The 21,249-nt window shown below is 40.6% G+C and overlaps 1 protein-coding gene across 1 annotated transcript in view; it reads left to right on the top strand.

Moving 5' to 3' along the window:
- Positions 1–20,858, top strand: part of RNF182 (ring finger protein 182) — a 38,085-nt gene extending 17,227 nt beyond the window's left edge. The window contains exon 2 of the mRNA XM_038392272.2: positions 17,541–20,858. Coding sequence (XP_038248200.1) covers positions 17,762–18,499 — 738 coding nt within the window. The 5' untranslated portion in view covers positions 17,541–17,761 and the 3' untranslated portion in view covers positions 18,500–20,858. The remainder of the gene's footprint in view (positions 1–17,540) is intronic.
- Positions 20,859–21,249: the final 391 nt, after the last annotated feature.

Genomic DNA, 21,249 nt, shown 5'->3' with positions numbered 1-21,249 from the left:
GCAGGGTTGGGTCTGGCTGCAATCTTCAGAAAAGCGGGGGCGGGGCTGGGGTGGAGCAGGGGCAGTAAGAGGTGGGGCTGGGGCTGGGGCAGGGAAGGGGCGAGGGCCTGGGGAGGAGCTGGAGCAGGGGCTGGAGCAGGATGCAGCTGTGCAGGGCACCAGGAAATTTGGTGCTTTGCATATGGGTAAGGACGGCCCTGCCCCAGTTCCATTTTTGTAATCCAAGTGCTTTTAACCATTTCACCCTTTTACTCAGTGATGTAAGAATTATTTACAGATGTATTATACCATAAATTGCATCACTAAAAGTGGTGTTCAGTACTGTTTTTATTTTGTGTAGTTTGGCAGGGATAATTGGAAGCTAGAGGTTTGGTCACAGGTGGCATGATATCCTCTGGCTAAAACATAATCACTTCTTGATATAGAGAAGGAATACCTCATTAACAGGGTGAACCTTCCTTTTGGACAGGCTGAAATAAGTCAGAAAATTCAACCTGTATCATTGTGGGGAAGAATTTCACCAGGTGGGATTATCTTGCAGAACTTTTTCAGACCACTTCCTATTCAATTCAGTGGAAATTTTGCCTGAGTGAGGACTACAGGATTAGCCATTGCACATCTGGATATGTAAACTAAGGTTCTATTTGGTGCATAGTTCAATCTCGGAAGTGTGTCAACAGGACAGTTTTTGCATAAAGATAGCACTATTAGCATTTGCAACAAGAGTCTTTTCTTCAGAAAAATCTGTTCAATTTTCCCCCTTACTATGGAAATCTTTTAAAAAGATAACCTTATTGAAGAAAACAGTCATTCCCTTTAACAGGTGTCATAAAAGTAACCTGTCTGATCATAGGTATTTTGGTTTAGTGTGTGGAAACTGTGGCCACTGCTCTCTGAATGCCTCTCTGGAGGGGGCAATGGCTGGTAGATCTATATAGCATAAGGTCCACTAGCACTGCATTTGCTTGCTCTTCCCTGGCTCACCTGTGTCCCATCCCCCTCCCATTTATACAGCAGTGTGCAAGAGATCCTGCAGAATTGGGCTCTGTTAGAAACTCATGGAAGTTAATGTTACTGAAAGGTTCCACTTGCAGACTTTGTTACCTCTACTAGAAGGGTCATTATAGAGGGACACACTGTTGCATGGCTGGAGGTATGGGTCTAAGAGAATTACAAAAACATTTGGGGAAGGATCTGCAGTGTCTTCTATTGTGAAGCCATATCTACTGTGTAGTGTCACTGCCTCCCCTTTCTAAGGGAAGAATATGGCTGAACAGCACAGTTCACAAATCTACATGAGGGGAGGGGAATATATGGACCCTGAAGATGAGTCTCAATTTTATGTCTTTACTCATCCTCTGAGCCATCCAGATCAATTTGAGACATGTCTGGGTATGGAAACTTGTAGAGTGAAAGATAAAACTTCTGCAGTCTTCTCAGATATCTTCTATCTCTTTTCTAAAAGCACTTTTTTGTTGCTCTCCATGGCTCATGTAATACCATAAACTGCTTACAGATTCGGTGCTAAGCAGGCAAAGTCAAGTGCAACTGATTGGCAGTGGTTGTAGCAAAACCTCAACTTGATAGCAAGTGATGATCTGCTGGACAATGTTAAATAACTTTTGTTGAATCTATCTCTGTTGCAAATGACTCATAATTCACTTAATAGAAGAGTGGTGGAAGTGGCTCTACTGAAGGAGAGAATATGGGAGAGGGTGCTGAGAAATACTGTGTTAGTCTTGTTGTAAGCAGTTCAATCAAGAGAGATCGCTTGGGCTGGATTTTGTGTTTCATTGTGAGCTCCTTTTGTCAATAAAACCAAACCCCAGGAAAAGGATATATTTTAATACACTACAACTTGTGTACACAGTGTTTTGAGATGTGTGGAGAAACCATGGATTCACAATGGATGAAATGCAGTCCTATGTATTAACCCCCTGGCACTGCAGAGAAGGGACTTTTACTTTATAAATATATGCAAATTGCAAGCATTCAGCACACGGAAAGAGAGTGCATTAGGAAATATATAAATCATCCTGGAATGTTTGGTCCATCAAGTCACTGAGCTGGCTGATCATTCGCTCATCACTTTTTGGAAAAGATATCAGACGCAGTGGAGTGTTCAGGGGACTATTCCATTCAACAGCTCAGAGCAGTGAGGGTGAAGATGGTTTTGTTTTATTAAAACCATTGTATTCTTTAACTATTTTTAAAGAAATATCAATTATACTCTTTAACGTAACTTTAATCTTAATGTTTCTTTTCCTGTCAAAGTGTCTTCTCATTCTTAATTTGGATCAGGAAGAATTATTCTTCATTATCCTGCTTCATTCTTTTCTTCTCCGCCAAACTGTTCTTTTGTGACACTCTAAAAGGAAAAGTGACATTGCTGGGAGTACTCATTAAGAAAGTAATATGGTGCTAAGGAGATTTATGTCCATATTAGAGTGAAATCTAGAATTTTTGATGGTTCTAATTTGTATTCTTCTTGCATTGTACAGCATCTAACCATGAATGCAATTAACTAGGCACTTAACTAAAACCCAGTGTACTGTGTGACAAATTATATATCTGGTCTCAAACAATACGTGGTAGAACAGCTAAGTAAGCAAGTATAAGAACTCTTATGTGATCCTGCTTTATGACAGTTTATATTACTTTATGTTCCCTTTATCTAAACTTTCTAGTTAGACTGCTAGGCAGGCCATATGGAGAAATTTCTGAGACAGTGATATGCCTCAGTGATTTTTGTGTTTTTAAATATGTTTAACTGGTAAAACACACTTTAAATATTTGAAATAATTTACCATTTCACGTGTAGTAGTATGCAAATGACAGAAAAGGGCCAAGACTGTGGTGAAGGCAAAGAAAACTTTCATACCTACTCCATAGAGTCCACAAAGTCCTGATTAGTAGAACTATTTTGGGTGGAGGACAATCTGGGGAACCCAGGTTATCCTTGCCCAAAAACAGAACCAGGTGTGTCTCACTGCAAGACTTTTTCTATATTCTTTGCAGACAAGAATGATCAGATCTTATTGGATTGGCTGTCTCCGTGGTAGCAAATCCTTTTGGGTGGGGACGGGGGGGGAGGGAAGTACATCATCTCTGAGTTTTGATAGGTTACATATGCTAAGAGAGAAATCTTCAGATACACTGGAGCACTTGCCACTTTTCTGCTCCTCTCACCTAATCCTGGGAGGATATTCAGGCCTGAATGAGCTCCCAGCATTACTAAGGCCATGTCTATGCTACAAGGACTATAGCAGCATAGCTATGTTGGCATAATCCTATAGTGTAGATGCAGCACAGCCTACAGTGATGGAAGGGGGGGGGGTGTTTCTGTCACTGTAGGAACACCACTTCTCCAAGCAACAGTAACTAGGTCAATGGAAGCATTCTTCTGTCAACCTACTTGCATCTACATCAGGATTTAGGTAGTTATAGCACTCAGGGGTGTGGATTTTTCACCCCTCTGAGCACCATAGTTATGTCAGCCTATGGTTTAAGTATAGACCAGGCCTTAGAGTAGCCTCAGGCTGCTCCAAGTTGTTCTGGCTAGTAAAAGGTTCTCTAGAGGCCACTATGCCCTCAAAGTCTGCTAGAGCACAGCATATCCCAACCACAAACCCCCTGCATAGCCCTAATATACTCCTTATGCTAAGGGATCTTTGGAATGACATAGAGCTAGCATACCCAGCCTCCTCAGCTGCCCACTTAGGAGCAGTGAAAGGGTGAGAATCTGATTCCTGGTGCTAGATGTGCTGGCAGAGCTTTGGCCTGAAACCTATGAGCTAGTAGACTCAGGCTCCATATGGCTTCCTCTGAAGGAGGTATTGGGTATACTACTGGTTAAGATTTCCTTCCTGAAAGAAATCATTGCCAAGGATCCACTTCTTCACAAGTGAGTATTAGGTTCATGTTTAAGAAGCTGTCCCTTCATACCAGTTTTGCCAACTACTGCTGTATTTCTAATCTTCCTCATTTGAGCCAGGTTACTGAGAAGATTGTAGTGGAACAATTTTGACACCTTTTAAACTATTTTTAATCTCAATCTGACATGTAGACTGCACTAGTTTAACCAATTGATTGTCTCCTCTGGGCTATTTTAGATCACTAAGCAACCTTCAGTACCACTGACCATTAGGTTTGCTGATATTGGCAGTGGTGGACCATGTAGTGTCAATAGTTAAAAGTACCCCTTTTCATCTGCATTGGCTAAATAATTTCAATCACTTCTCTGTATTGTAGGCATGCCAACAATTATCCAGGCTTTTATGACTTCCATATTCTTTGGTTGCAATATGCACTTCTTGGGGTTACCTTTTTGAAGACCTGTTGGAAGCTACAGTTGGGCTAGAGTGTGGTGTCTTCCTGCTTGCTCAGTGATGTCAATGCAGTTTAACTGGGAATATGTAGCACCTGTTTTCTGAAGTCTAGGTATCAATTCCCTTTGGAGTGTAGTAAAGGTCTGGATTTTGCTCTATATATGCTCTGTCATTGGGCCAAATTGTGATGCAACCGCTCAGCAGATGCAGTGCAGAGGGAGCTCTGCAGCTCACCATGCTCAGTGCCCAAAGAGTGGTACTGGCATCCAGGGCATGGGAGGAATGTTTGAGAGCATCCACAGAGACAATGCATGGAATCCCTAAGGGCTGTAAATGTAATCTGAGATGCCTCTCCACTGCCATATTAGCCATGGCTTCATTAAAAATGACTTTGGGGGAGGTGTTGTCTCCGCCAGTGAAGAGAAGAGTTTCATTGGCTGACAGAAGGGGAGACAATAAAGTGATTCCCTTCCTTCTTCCCACTTTCCACCAGAGTCAACCAACACTCTGAAATACCTACTCTCCCATCTATGACTGCAATCAGTAAAGTGGAGAGCAGTAAAGTCTCCCCCAAGAACCCAATCCCTTCCCATCCACAAGCACTTTGGGGAGACATTCTGAGCTCATCCCATCTAGCGGGTTCCCCTGTCTCTTCCACAGTAAACTGTCTGGCCAGCCTCCTCGGTGTACTGGAACTGCTTGTGTCTCTAGGACCTATCCAGGTGAGTAAGGGTTTGCAGGATCGAGCCATGATCTGACTGTCCCTCATCCAGTTCCAGGGAAGCCCTAGAATTAAATCCTCCAGCAGGAATATCACATTATCAGTCCTAATCTAAACAACATCAACAACACTAAAGTGTCAGTTCTAGATGTAGTAAACTGAAAGGGGACTGCATATCTGGCATGGCATGAAAGTCTCTTAACAGCCCACCATCAATTTCCTTGCTGAACATTTGTGGTCTGTGTACCACTATATATATTACCACTATATATACAAGTTCAGTCTGTGAAGATTCTGCCCTTCACTTGAACTAGAGAGCATTGTATCCATTAGCAATAACTTTACTGCTTAAATTAAAGGATTATCTCCTGTTGCTGTCAATACTATATTCTCTTTCATTGACAACCAACAACTGGGACAAGACCAGCACATTTCATTGCTAAGTACCATATTAAGTCTCAATAATGCAATTTCAGTTCTCTTGAAGACTGAGAAGTCCTATTTCGGCATTAATTTGATTTACGCAAGTCACAGCAACACTCCAGCAGTCTGTGGGGCTGGTGAGGCCACACTTTATAGCACTTTTATGGCGTCATACTAATATATAGCAGTTACAAGGAAGTCCCAAAATTGCTTTTCTAACACTTGTGTTTCTATTGTTTAAAAGGAATCTGTTTCAGTTCCCATTACACATACACATTACACATTACACATAAAAGTCCATTGCAATAGATTCTATTGCACATTTGAGTGAAGCACAGACTGCAGCTGGGAAAATCATTTGCACCAAGCAATTTATTCAACCAGTTTCACTTCTTTTTTTCTGTTTAAATTTGTGCAAACAGATTGAAGTTTTGTCTCATTTATCTGTTGTTCCAAATTATTCATAGAATAATTTCTGCAAATATTTTTTTCTGTAGCTTGTTTGCAAGTGGTTTATTTGGTATCTGCAATCTAAGTGTTTTGATTGAAAACATAGAGCATATGACATATTTCTGTTCCAGGACTTGATTAGCCTAACTCTTAGAATCAGGTTTCTAGTATGAATGTTGGCATTTCCCTTTCTGTGCATACCCTGCAATGTTCACCTAAAATTTGCCATTTTTGTGATCATCCCTGCCAATAAACTCATACACTAGAGCATTCACGCAAAACAAATAAAGGGGCATGAACTCCACTGAAGTAAATTCATTAAAAAATTTAAATTTCTATATTGCACAGCAATAGAAATTGGAATAGGTCCCTACAGGACAGGGGTGGACTTCAGAAGTTTCACCAATGGAAAAGTTAGTTTATAGATTGAGAAATTACCACAACACTACTTGTGGAATCCTTGACTAGCTATAATGGTATTTTTGTTTGTTGCAGTAATGCCTAGGAGCCCTAGGTATGAACCAGGACCCTAGTGCACTTAGCACTGTACAAACACAGCAAAAAGTCCCTGCATTGTACTTCCTATGGGCCTGTGTGGAAAGCCATGGGAGGGGATTTTTTTATGTGAAAATCCTTCACAGAAATTATTCACCATTGTCCTGCTGTGGGGAAGTGGGTGGGTCCTCCTATTTTGGAAAAGTCGATCCCATTCATGTGAAAGCCCTGTATCCATGCAGTTACTCTGGTTCCTAATGGCCACTGCCCCAGCCCAGTTCCCATTGGAACTGCACTGAGAGTGATTCCCTCTGGCCATGATTCCCTCCAAGCTCCTTGTTGGAGACTATGGAAATATTAACACAGCCTAGAGCTTTATTAATTTTGCTATGCAAGTTCCATAGGATGACATGAGGATCCTACCCCAAACCCTTTATTTTCCCAGCTCACCCTCCTCCCCTCACTTTTCTTGTGTGGATCCCCGACTGTGCAGAGAGGGTCCTGCAAGGTCTGGGATGAGATGGGGGAAGGTGAGTGTAGGAAACAGTGCTTCTGAAGGGCTATAGTGCCCCTTTCACACAGAGAAAGAGAAATCTGCATGTGGAGGACCCCTCTGTTTCCCCAGCATCTGCACATAATCTGGACCTCTGTTTATGAAACTGAAATTCTGCTATAGAGAGCAGGAATTGCTATGATACTCCTTGTAGACTATTTTCAATCATGAAAGGCTCAAATAAACATTCAAATGAATGTTCACAGATACTTTTTTGCAGTATTCACCGAGTTCAAGGGAGGACACAGGTTCTAATTCCCCCATCCTTTATGTAAAAATACAGCCAGAATTTTTCCATTTCATTATTTGTGAAAACTGTCAAGGCAAAAGAAATATGCCTTTGAAAATCAGATGAAAATGAAGCTTGCTGGGGTGGCATAATTGCCAGCAAGGGCTCTCACGAATTAAGTAACCATCAAGAAAATTTGAAGCATAAACTTACTGGATTGTTGCAATATTTGCTTTTTTCCCCCCTTGTGTACAAAGCCATGTCCAATGGATCGTTCCCAAATGAGTACAAACATCTGCACGATGACTAATGCAGTCATGGGCCAACTTAGCCTCTTCACTATTTTTACATTTGTGTGATCACTCAAACACCAGGAAGACCACAATGCAAGCATGCTTCTTAGCTTTATCTTATGATTAGTAAGTAGCAGAATTTAATGATATTTTATTTTCTCTCAACATCTGGATTTTTAATTTATTAGGGTTCTTTTTATCATATTTGTGAGAATTATAAACTAGATCCCATTCTCGGTTCCATCAATACAATTCCATTTGTACTAAAGTTAACTGAGAGGGGCATGTAATATAGTGCAAAAATGTATATATTTTATCCCAACACTTTATTTTTAAATATGTTTTCCAAGTAAACTGAAGTTTGGGTCTTACATGTTAATATACCTAGAGAGTTTGATTATATGTTTCTCAGATGACCCCTGAAGTTATGGAGATTGCATAGCACATCAATCAGGACAGAGTTTGGTTCAGATTTTCTCCAAAAGGGCTTGTTGATGGAAGGTAAGGACTGAGAGGGTTGTTTCATGTGTGAAAGTTTGTATCTGAAGTAGGTTGTTCTGCCATTTATGAATTGTCAGCATTCTGTAACTAAAGTAAATCCAGTTGTCTTTCACATTTTCTTTTCTATTTGGCAAAGAAAAATAATACCAATTCTGAATAAAACATAAAACCTACATAGCAAAATATGTGTAAACTTCAGTATCAACACTGCATCAAGTATAATTCCTTTGTTTTTTCCTTTTATAATGTGGCTGTGCTAACTTGTTCAGATAAAATAAGAATGAGAGAATTTTTACACAGACCTTTGCTTAAAATTTGAACCAATTGAAGTGGAATATTTTCTGAGATAAAAACAATCATAGGTCATTGTTTTTGTGTTTAATTTTCATAGGGCTCTGGACTTCCTGGTTTCACCCAGGACACCCCTAGGCTGTTTTATGGATTTGCCAGCCTGGCTACCAGGGAGTACTGGAAGTTTTACAAGAGGATTGGAAATCTCCTGGGTGAAATCCTGTGTCAATTGAAGTCAGTGATAGAACTCTCATTGACTTTAGTGGAATCAAGATTTCACTTCATGTGCACAGACTGAATCACAATTCAGAGAGCTAAAGATAAACATCCAAATGTCCAAACTTTCTGATTTGCACCCATCACCGATTTACATATTAGAGACAGGCACAGATGAGAGAGTTCGAATCTAGAACTAGATCTGAATTTCCTGAAATTGCAGGGTTTCTGGATCTAGGATGTTGCTTCAGAACCGTCTCTCTTCCATATATAGATGTTCAGTGGCTAATTAGCAAGATGTACCAAATAAAAAGTGTTAGGGAAGCTGTGTTCAGAGGTGAAAGTAAGCCGGTCCGGTACAGTGTACCGGCAAGAGCCAGTACACCGTGCCGGACCGGACCGGCTTCCCCAGGCTGGCACTTTAAAGGGCTTGGGGCTCCCCGCAGCAGCCAGAACCCCTGGCTTTTTAAATCATCACCGGAGCCCCATTGCCGGATCCTCTGTGGTAGTTGCGGCAGGGCTCCGGCGGCACTTTAAAGAGCCCGGGGCTCCAGCCACTGCGGGGAGCCCCAGGCCCTTTAAAGCACCACCTGAGCCCAGCTGCTGGAGCCCCTGGGGTAGCGGGGTCAGTGCTCTGGCAGCGCTTTAAATGCCAGGGGCTCTGGCTGCTGTGGGGAGCCCCGGGTCCTTTAAAGCTCCCCCCGAGCCCTGCTGCCGGAGCCATGGGGTAGCAGCTGCAGGGCTCTGGTGGTGATTTAAAGGGCCCAGAGCTCAGCTGTGGTAGTGGCAGCCAGAGTCCGGGGCCCTTTAAATCGCCCAAGCCCCAGGGCTCCCAGCCGCCTCTGCAGCTGGTAGCTCTGGGGTTGATTTAAAGGCCCCAGGGCTCCCAGCCACAGCCGGAGTCCTGGGGCCTTTAAATCTTGATTTAAATGGCCTGGGTATTTAAAGGCCCCGCCTCTTCTGGTTGAGGCCACACCTCTTCCAGTCGAGGCCATGCCCCCGCCCGCTCAGGACTCCGGAGTACCGGTAAGTCCTTTATGTTACTTTTACCCATGGCTGTGTTGTAATAGCAATAGTAGAAGGAAGAATTGCACCTTCCCTTGCACTCCATGCTGGAATTCTTTATAGACCCAGACCAGAAGACCTGCACACGGCCTATGCACTGCTTAATTTCTATTTAAACTCTATTTTGAAGGTTCACATGGGATTTACAGAACATAGGCCTTATTTGTTCCCTTGGCGCAGATGGTAATTTTCACCTGACTGAAGAAATCATGACTGAGTAACTGTAATTTGTTTTCATCTGGTCCTACACTTAAAGGTCCCTCACAAATGATAGAAAATACAAAATATGTCCTAAGGGAAACAAGTCAGTAGTATTTTAGTGATGTGTAATTTTGTATGTATTAATCTACACTTTCCAGTACAATAATAAGTCTTAAAATAAAATTAAAAAAGCTTCTGTGATGATGCGTCTTAACTCACTTTAATGTGTTATATTCAAATGTATTGTGTCAAGCAAACTACCTGGCAAACTTCCACAATGTTATCTTTAATTGGCAGGCATTCTGAAACCCAGTATAACAACATGTTGGCTTTTTATTAATGCTGAGCATAAAGATAAATGGTTTACATATCTGCAGATCACATCATTAAACATTAATTAACATAATAAAATGGCAAGCTTTTTTATTTATCATTGTATATCTTTTCAATTCATCATCTAGAATCAATGTCTTACAGACAGCACAGTAATTCTCAGAGCTTCTGAAGGGCAAAAAATCTGGAGAAGGAAAACAGAGCCCCAGATTATCTACCTAATTGGGCAAGCCAGTGAAAAAAATATTACCAGAGAAGAGTGTTAAATCTTTGAGCCTGCTCTATGAAGTAATTGTCTCATCTCTTTGTATAACATAATGATTGTGTTTTTAAGGATAGGATTTCTATTGTGCAGTATTTATTCATATTATAATGGATCATTTCTTTTGGTTTCAGAGTCATAAAGGGAAAGCCATCTGCAGTGAAAAAGTATTGCAGGAAAAAGTAACCTAACAGTTTGTCCAATACAGAAAAAAGTGGAAGCCCAAAGTAAACAGGAAATGAACTAATTAAAAGAGATTTAAAAAAAGAAAAGAAAGGAAGAAAGAATTGTTGAATAATTTTTTTAACAAAACTAATTTTGTTTCCATTTTAAATACAAATTTGGGGCCAAATTTTTAAATTGTGTAAATTAGCATTAATCCACTAAAGTCAATATAACCTTCTGTGGGATCTGGCCCTTTGTGTTTTGTTGGTTTTATTCTAAAAATAAAATAAAGCACAGCTTAATTTTGGATAAAAATATTCCACCAGCATATTGCTGTGTAAATGATTTAATAATTATATAAATAAAATCTTTCTCTGGAAAAGCTGGTTTCTGTGTGCCTCATTGATGGAGCAGTCTACGTCATAGTCAGTTGCAAGATTTGTATCTGCATTGTCTTAGCCTCTGTCTAGAGCTAAAGGGAAATTATGCAGGGTATTGTGTTTTCAATAAACATCCTCAGATATTCCTGTCACTTTCACTTGCTGTCCAGCACATAGTTTTAGTATTAGAATAATTAAGAAGTAATGCAAATTACACTAGGTTACATGTAGTGGAGTCTGGTGATCTCTGCTCATGTATCGGCAAAAATGTGGTAGAAAGTACATGCTGAGCCAGTGTACAGTAGTAGGTAAATATCATTCTGTATTAGATACAAAACAAGGTAAGTTATGTCTGCCCTGCCTACACAAGGAACCTTTACCAACAGAATCAGAAAAACAGTGTTACCCATTGATTACATTGTTATCTCTTAAACTACACAATACCTTAAACCCTTTATGTTACTGCATATTATAAACATTCAAAGGCCAAGGTACTCACTCAGCCATTCACGTAAATAAATATACTCTAAGTTATATGTGCATTATTAAGGAGAAGATCATCCTAAAAATCTCACCTAGACTATTGGTACAAGGAAGAATTACATATGGTTTGTGACAGTTTAACACACTTATTTATACTCTTTGTAACTATAACACCATTGTATATGCTATTCACTTCCTTCATGCACCTCATACCCGAATGTCAATTTTCTATATTTTGTATTCTAGTGTTATTTGTATCACAGCAGTACTTAGAGCCCCCACTGTGCTAAGTGCTCTTCTAACCTCTGGTAAAAAGACAGTCCCTGACTCAGATTTATTGTATGTGTTATTAGCTATTTATAAAATATTAATAAAATCTTTAAGCTGCACATGTTGCAAATTTTCTCTTCCATGCACAGTACTTCTTGGGTTTTCTTTGAAAGCCTTATAAAAAAACCCCACACTTCTCTCCCTCGCCCAGTAAGAATCATTTTATCATCAAAGAATTCATTAAGGCACTTTTCAATGTAGTTACACAGTTGACTATAAACCAAGAACAGATCGATATCCCACATCCTGTAACTAATGCAAAGTGACACATTGATTAGAGCTGACAGACAAATGCTCATTGTTTAAAAACTGTCCAATGCTAGTAGAAATGTGTCATGAAACAGGTTAAACACACTATAGCTGCCAGAGCTTTGAATGTAGTGTAGACAAAAGTCAAGATTAGTAAAGCAGTTTTTTATTTTAGCAGACTGCATGGCACAAGCTGGAAAAAATCCAGTGATATGGGTACTTGCTGCTGAGACAGTATATAGTTGGAACTGGTTGAATATGAATGCACTGGTCTACAGGAGATATGATTTTCAATCAATACCGAAGAAGAGGTTGCAATTTGTTGGGAAAGCTAGACGTGATCAAAGAGCTTCTGTGAGATTTCTGAAGAAAAGTATTTTGATATCTTTAAAAAGTCTCTTCTTTTGAAAGGCAGTGTGCCTGTAGCTGTTTCATCTCTGTAATTTTGGACTGGGTTGTTGTCATTTGTAAAGAGCTTTTGTTGGAGGAACTGCTGATTTATAATATAGGTGTGGATGGTATAATAGTTTAAAAATCAGCTACAGAGCTTTAAAGACAACGTGTGGCCTTTGTAGTGAAGTCTAAATACTTCTTGTAAATAGGATTCCTCTAATATGGATGCCCTGCTCTGGACTATAGTTATATCAGCAGGGTATTTCCATCCAAACCAGTGAGATGATGCCAGTTCCTTTTTTTTTTTAATTAACTCAAAGCTCCTCCTGCTGGCATATTGGCTGAAACACTTTGTCCTGGCCCCATGAAAGAGAGCAGATGTTTCATCTGCTCCTTGCGAGTGAGCTTTTGTAAGGGCTTCTTTCCCCTGGGAATTTATTTTTTATTTTTATTTCCCCTGTAAATTCTCTCCTGCTCCCTCCAGTTTGATTTCCAGTTGGAAGAAAGAAGATCTTCAAGGAAGCTCTTTGGGAAAGGCTGGGGGGCTTTGCTAATGTAGCAATAGCAACTTACTGAGGAGGAGCAGCCCGATCAGGAATATAAAAGGGCTCCTGCTCCCACTTCTAGGCTCAAAAAATTATTCGTTTCATGTTCAGTGGAGTGCAGCAGCACTTGTGGCTTATTCCCAAGCACCAGAGGTTTCTCTGGTGGTTACCAGCCCACCGGGAAACATCAGGGCACCTGCTCCTGCAGCTAGCAACTTGGCTGCCTCCCGCTTTGTTGCATAACAGGTTGGAGACCGAGAAAGAGATTCAACCAGGTAGTTTAAGCACCTGGCATCACCCTGCTTCCCCTTCAGGATCACCATCATGCCTCCCTTGCAAGCCAACAACTACCCCCCCCCCACCAAGCAAATGGGTGCAGCAGCGGAGCAGTTTGCAAACGAACACCGCCAGTCTGCAGCCCTCTACAAGAGTGTACATTAAGCAAGCTCAAGTAAGGGGAGTAAAACTCCCTCAAATGGGCCCCACACAGACAACTAGCACCCATTTCCCCTGCTCCTTGGCCAGTTATTCTCTGTGTACTTTTTTCATAACTACCAAGTTTTGCACAGCTTCAGCAGACATTTTATACAAATTAATGAGTGAGCTAATAGGAATATTTGCATAAATATGCCTATAACCATAAACTCACACCCACACACAAATTTGTGTGAATTCAGTGCTAGTAAAAAGCACTGGCTGGATAGCCCTGATGAATGGAGTCCTGTGTTTATCTACACAGCAGCCGTAGGGCAAGCTTCCCACACACACTGCCCTGTCACCATGCCTGAACTGTGATACAGAGGGAACTTCTTCCATGACTAACACTGATTTCTAACCTCTCTTTAGCTGTGCTTGTGTGTGGCCCTGGACTCTAATTCCCATAAACACAGGAATCCATGCTGCAACACATACCCAACCTCCAGCTTCCTGGCTGCCTATGTTCTTTTTGTATGCAGTGTTGTAGCCAGGTCGGTCCCAGGATATTAGAGAGAGAAGGTGGGTGAGGTAATACCTTTTATTGGCCCAACTTCTGTTGGCGTGAGAGACAGGTTTTTCAAGCTACACAGAGCTCTTCTGGGAAAGGTAATCCCAGCGTCACAACTAAATACAAGGTCGAACAGATAGTTTAGCATAAGTAGTTCGTATATATGCAAAGGGACCAATCAGAGTGAGGTGGCCTGTTAACACCTGTAGTCATAGTACAAAAAGGGAGGTTAGTAGGTTACAGATTGTTGTAAAAAGTTATAAATCCAGTGTCTCTAAAACCACGATTTTTAGTGTCTAGCAAAGTTGTGAATTTAGTTCCCAGGCACATCTTTTGAAAGTGTTGTGCCTGTTTCTGTTGATGAGTGATCATTTTGTGAAAAGTGTTCACATAGAGGTGATAGTGTGTGTTTGTCTTTTTTTTTTTTTATCATTTTGCTGTGTGAATTCATTCAAGAGGATAGTGATTGTCTGGTTTCACCCACTGTTGTCATTGGGACATTTAGTGCATTGGATGAGGTAACCACATGTTGTGATAGGCAGCTGTTGGACCCAGGAATCTTGAAAGGTGTGTTGTGGGTGTATTGATCACCATAGCAGTGGAGATACATCTGCAGGTTTTGCATCTGTTGTTCTGGCAGCGCACGGTGCCACTTTGAGTTGGTGTGTCCTGGTCTTTGGGGAGCTTGCTTGTGATGATGAGCCTGGAGGTTGCGGGGGGTTACTTGAAGGCCAGAAGAAGGGGTTCAGGAAATCTGGAATAATGAGACAAATCTACTACTTTTATAAGTGGAAATTCAATGGAATTTTGATGTCTTATAGTAGTGCTGAATCTGGCCAAATGTGTATTTTGCTACACAGAAATACTTTTTTTAGCATACATGTTTATGGTATGCAAGCAAATGTGATAAAATTATGAGTAGAGTTGGTTGGAAAATGGGTTTGTTTTCTGCAGAAATGTTTGACTTTTCATTGAAAAGCCAAACATCTTTGATTCAAATCTGAAAATTTTGGGATTGAAGGGTTTTAACAAGAAGCTGAAATTTTCCATGGCAAGCAGACTTTGTGAAAAAAATTTGGTTTCTCAAACTCCCAATTTTCTGTGTAAAAAACCAAAAAATAACAAAAAAAAAAACCCCACAGTTTTGACAGAATTTTTGACCAACCCTAATTGTGAATTGATGCATTCACTGCCCTATCTCACACCCAGTACAAAAAAACCAGATGAGACAGGATTTATAAATACAAGGCCCAGAATTTTTTTAGGTTTTTTTAAGCCTTTTCTTCTAGGATCCCTGAAGGCCAGCATTTCATCTTACTGGGCCCATTTTGTAGGTTTCCCAGATTCTGGATGAATTAGTATCTTGTGGCATTTATGTATGACTAAAGGTCATCTAGAGATGATACCAGAAGTAAAATAAAAAGACTAGTGTAAATGAATAAAAAAGTGCAAAAAGTAACCGGGAGTCATGTGAGTATCCACCTCTTGTGTCTCCTGGTATACTTAGATTTTAAGTTCCATGCAGCAGGGAGCAGCTGTTTGTATTATGTGTTTATAGTGCCTAGCATAATGCCTCCAATTCAAGTAATAATTAACTTATCAATAAGGTGTGGAGGATGTTTGGAAAGATTAGTGAATGAAGTGAGATGTAGAAATAAGTTAAGAAAATGAATGACGGGTCTGTATATTATAAATTCTCACAGGAGTATGTTATTATATGTTTGCACTATTTCATTGTTTTCCATTCCTGTTTCGTTCAAAGTGTTGTATCTTGTGTAAACAATTTGAAAGTAAATTTTAAAACCTAGAAGTGGAGAGTAGAACCCAATTTGCACTGGAAGTTAAGACAAATAATACAAAATACAAGTACATTAGGAATAAGAGATCCATAAAGGAGATGTTTGGGTGCCTGAGAGGATGACAATTAATTGACAGAAGAATCTAAAAAGAGAGAATAAATAAAATCAAGACCTTGCCAAAACCAATGATCAAGAAATTAAAGTTTAAAGATTGAGAGATAAATACAAATACAAGGACATAGTGGTGAAGCCTGGAAACACTCATCAGGGCCAGAAAGCAAAAATATGTAGAGAGCTAAGTTTTGATTAGGATTACACAGTAATACCCAAAAGACTTCTCTCTTTAGCCAGTAACCCCCTGACCCTGGCAGAAGCCATGGGATGGGGGAAGCTCACCCTGTGGCCCCGGCAGAAGCTCTGGAATAGGGGAAACTCTCTCGCAGTGGTTCTGACCCTGGCAAAAGCTGTGGGATGGGGGAAGCACCCCTCAACCTCCTCCCCGGCAAAAGCTCCTGGGTGTGGGAAGCCCCTTCAGTGGCCCCCAACCCCATCCCTGGCAAAAGCCGCAGCCTCTCTGGCAGAAGCACCTGGCAGGCAAGGCAGTAGAAGTCCCAGAGCCCTGATCCTGGTCCCCCGCAGAAGTGCGGGGAATGGCGGTGGAAGCCCCAGCTGGGGCTCCTGCTGGGGCCCTGGGGCCATGGCGTGGGGACAGAGCTTCTCCGGACTTGGGACCGCGGGGGCACAGCGTGGGGGAGAATGAAGCAAACAGGTTGTGGGGCAGGCAAAATGGGGGGACCCTGTGTGGAACAGGGTGGGTCCCAGGGAAGGGGCAGACAGAAGTGGGGGGAGAGCCCCGCCCGCCCCGATTTGCTCTGGCCCATGGAAATTTTAATCCGCCTCTGCAAGCACAGCTCAGCTGGATCAGACTATTAGGACAGGGTGTTCCTAGTGGCAAGTAGCTAGCTGTGTACACACTGCCTCTGGTACTCTGCCAGAGCATGAATTTGCTGTGGTCTTCAAAACACATTGTGAAACTTAGTGTTTTGGCCAAGAATGTGAATGAATTTGAGGTAATATTATGGAAAGTTTTTTGCCCTCTGGCACATTGCACTGGTTTATAGAGGTTGACAATTATTATTACCCAATGTAGGCAGTATTGGTTGATGATTTGTATTTAATATCTGTAACATGCCCAGAAACCAGGATAATACCCACAATATCTGGTACATAGCAGGACTTATTTATTTATGCCAGCACAACCCAAGCTGCAGGTCCTGGTGGCAGAAACCCCACCCAGTACAGGGGGTGCAGCAATGCAAGCTTCCTACAACCTTCTCTCTAGTTAGGAGTCTACAACCCGTCATCACAGCATAGAAAGTTTAAAGCACCAGGACAAAAAGGCCATGGCACTTGGGAGATGTAATGGTTGGGCCCAAAATATATTTTTAAGGGGGACTGTTAACTGGATAGTAAAAGCCTACTCCTCATTGACCTGTATGTTTGGCTTCAAGGCATAATGGAAAAGAGGTGCGCTTACAGCTATGTAGAGAGAGAAAAATAAAAAACAGGGTCTAGATAAGTGAACAAATCTAACAGAACGAGGACGCAATAAGAGTTTAATGGGTTTAGAGAGGCAATGGGGCTACATGCAAGACTAAGGATACATAAATGTCTAGAGTGGTATAAAATTTTATAATCAGCAAGGTTACTGTATATGCCCTGTCTGACACAAAAAAAACTATTTTAAGAATGCTTTTAGAGAGCTTTTTAAATGTTATTGAGAAGATAAAGTTGTAAAAGACTTGTTGTCAATTCAATGTTAACAATGCTAGACTCTCTTTCCTCTACAGAAAGTCCACATTGTCTTGTTTACATGGATACATGGCACAGAGTGAAGGACACACAGTACAAAGTCATTGACAGAAGCTGAAAATGAATGAAGATTACTGGTACTTGTGACATCTTCCTCTCTTGTTTTCCTGACTGATATGGGTGGTGTGATAATCTGAGAGGCACCCTAATAGCATATTTTTAACTCCCATCATCACAAGTCTACAAACCATTAGAAGAAATGATCAGTCAACTACCAGAGGATCCTGTGGAGTCCCAGGGCTCAGATGAGCTTGAGTGCAAGATTTGTTATAACCGCTATAATCAGAGACAGAGGAAACCAAAAGTGCTGGAGTGTTGTCACAGAGTATGTGCCAAATGCCTTTGCAAGATCATAGACTTTGGGGACTCTCCTCAGGGAGTCATAGTGTGCCCATTCTGTAGGTTTGAGACATGCCTGCCTGATGATGAGGTTAGTAGTCTTCCTGATGACAACAACATCCTTGTGAATTTGGCTTGTGGGGGAAAGGGGAAGAAGTGCCTACCAGATAATCCTACAGAGCTGTTGCTAACTCCTAAAAGGCTGGCGTCTCTTGTTAGCCCTTCTCATGCTTCCTCCAACTGCCTGGTTATAACCATCATGGAAGTTCAGAGAGAAAGCCCACAGACTCTGAACTCCACCCCAGTGGTGGAATTCTACAGGCCCACGAGTTTTGACTCTGTTGCAACTGTATCCCACAACTGGACAGTGTGGAACTGTACATCCTTGCTCTTCCAGACCTCAATTCGAGTGCTAATTTGGTTGCTAGGTTTGCTATACTTTAGTTCCTTACCTTTAGGGATCTACTTACTGGTATCTAAGAAAGTCACCCTGGGGGTCGTCTTCGTCAGCCTTGTTCCTTCGAGCCTTGTTATTCTCATGGTTTATGGCTTTTGCCAATGTGTATGCCATGAATTTCTGGACTGCTTGTCTTCTTGATAACAAATATAGTGAAATAAGAAATAAGGCACTGCCATGTTTGTAGAATAATTTATCTTCTATTGTATTCCTATTTATTATATTATTAATTATTATTATTATTTATTATTCATCACACTAAACAGAAGCAGTGGCCACAATTTTATGGTCCATTTATTTTGTTTTTTAATTTTGCTTTGATATTTATTATGCTTTATTCTACTTGTTCATTATACCACTGAATGGAAATAAAATTTACATGTCAATTTTTAAAGGTTAAGCTATAGGAAAAAAAGCAAAATTACCTAACCTGATGCTGCTGCTGTTATTCAAATAAGTAGCACTTGTCTTCAACTGGATTAGTCACACGAGTCAGAACAGCAGGATCAGGCCCTTGGAAGACACTGGAACATTATGCATTCTCCCAGGCAAAGCCCATATTATGTTCTGTTTTGTCATGTGTTATGTCTGTTAGTGAATGAAGTCTCTTTGTTCTTTATTATAAAAACAAGACAAGATACCATAGGTTCCACCAGCCTTTGCTGTAGCAGAAATCTTTGTCAGTGATAATTCATTACTGACTTCCCTTTCTCCACTTAAAAGACAGTAGCATCCTGGGGTAGGGAGAGTCCAGATGTCATCTTGTCTTAGTAGAAATATCTCTTCAGTGCATTTTCCCCCCATACACCCACCATGCATGCACTTCTCCTTATTCTTGCAGTTCCCCTTGAGATGCCACCCCAAGACACAACCATGCATGCTCACTCCCTCATGAGCACCTTATTTCCATGTGCACTCCTTACTGAAATGCCCAACTCCTTTGGACTTCCCTTCACTTATTCAAAGTCCTCCTATGAATTGCTCTAACCATGCCCCTTACACCTTCACTTGCCATGTGCATTTCCACCTTTATAAAACACATTAACCACATGAGTTCCCCCAGTAAGACACTTGACTAACCTTATGGATGCTCACCTTCTGTAGATAAACAAGAGAACCTCCCTTAGTTCCTTTAGCTGCACGACAGACTTCTCTTCCATTGGGAGATAGGCCCTCTAACTTATAAATAATGCAAATTTAAGAAAAATTATAGATGTGTATCTGCTTTCTGGTTCCCAAATTCACAGTGTGAATAGTGTCAGGAAATGCTGTGGGTCTAATAAATTATTTCATTTAGAGCTCAGTCCTGCAAGATGCTGAACTCCCACTGACTTCACATATTAGAGTTGATGGCAATCTGCAACTCAAAGGCTCAGGCTCTTACACTGGGTGGAACTCCATTGACTTTGGTCATTACTAATGATTTACTAGCATAGTTGCAAACAGAATCGGATCCTATAAAATTAGGTTGGTTTTTAGTCAGTTTTTTGAACTCGTGGAAGTCCACAAAAATAAAAATGAGTGGTTAATGTTCAAGTGTATAAATAATGCTAGTTGAGAACATAACTAAGGCTCAGTTCTCCTATGCACAGCAGAGCCAAAAATGAAATGGAAATATGTATCAGTGCAAGCATAGTTTTGGGACTATATGCAAGGTTAGTGCAGCATAAAGGGGAAAGGTGCAAGTAATGTAAAGACCAAATGCACTGCCTAACAAGGGTCTTAAAGCGAATCCATGTAATGCAAGATGGGGATAGGACAAGGAAAGCATAAAGTGGATTTGTTGCCACCTTAGGTGATTTGAAATCGGATTAGCCCAGTTTGTGAAGAAGATTCAAATCACTTCTACAGTTTCATTCCTATTAAAGACAGAAAAAAGGTGACAATTAAAATGTACCACTTTTCTTCACACTAAGGAAGTGTGTAATAACACATATGTACAAGAAGAAAAGATGTAGCAGGGTATAGTTTTTCAAGTATATGAGATTACAGGGTTATGTATTCAATGGTTAAAGGAAATGTTTTAGTCTTTTCAATAATCCATTACTAATAATTAGTGTTACACTATTTTCATATTTCTTAGAAAGGGATATTACTAAATTACTACTTTTAATGCTTGTGGTAAAGCATGTGTAGTCAGATAAGCGGGCATCTATAACATAGGTACATCACATGATATAACTAATCCATAAACTTCAGTATCCAAACAGAGGCAAATGTGAGAAATGTGCACCATCACCCCGGAAAAAAAAACTATATGGTTTTAGAGTATACATAATGTTTCGAAAATGTGTATGTCTGTGGCAGGGATTTACATATTTGTAGGGTTTTCCTGTTTAATTTGTCTGAATGTAATATCTCTAATAAATAGGTAGCTGACACAGGAAGAAATTTCTGCAAATGTGTACCATGTATATATGTATTACAACTGTACAACGTGTTTGCAGTGTTATCTGGTGTCTTTCCCCGTCTTTTATTTTTAAAATTATTAATGGTACCCTTGAGTTATCTTAGCTCCAGCCCCATATTTTACTATTTGGGTTTAAAACATAATTTAATATCAAGTGGATATTTTGCCTACTGCTCTACAAGTAAAAAAAAAAAGTAGACTGACTGTAATATTGTAAACCGTGCCAAAGAGTGTGGCTTGGCCATTAAATTTTATTTCTGCAGAATCTACAAGTTTGATTTCTCTGACATCTAGTTAAAGGTACACTATTATTCTAGAGCACACTTTAATATTAGGCCACTCAAAAAAGTGGGAATATGCAGAAACTGATTAAATAGCTATCCTGCCACTCAGCTGGAGCACATTATTCTACCTGAGGTCTCATAACGTTCTTATATGACTTGTAATGTATCCAATCAGAATTGTCAGGAGGTTCTAACTC

This window comes from Dermochelys coriacea, chromosome 2 (genome assembly GCF_009764565.3).
Source record: "Dermochelys coriacea isolate rDerCor1 chromosome 2, rDerCor1.pri.v4, whole genome shotgun sequence".
Lineage (NCBI taxonomy): Eukaryota > Metazoa > Chordata > Testudines > Dermochelyidae > Dermochelys > Dermochelys coriacea.
Note: the sequence above shows the minus strand (reverse complement) of the source record. Positions and strands in the feature narration are given on the sequence as shown.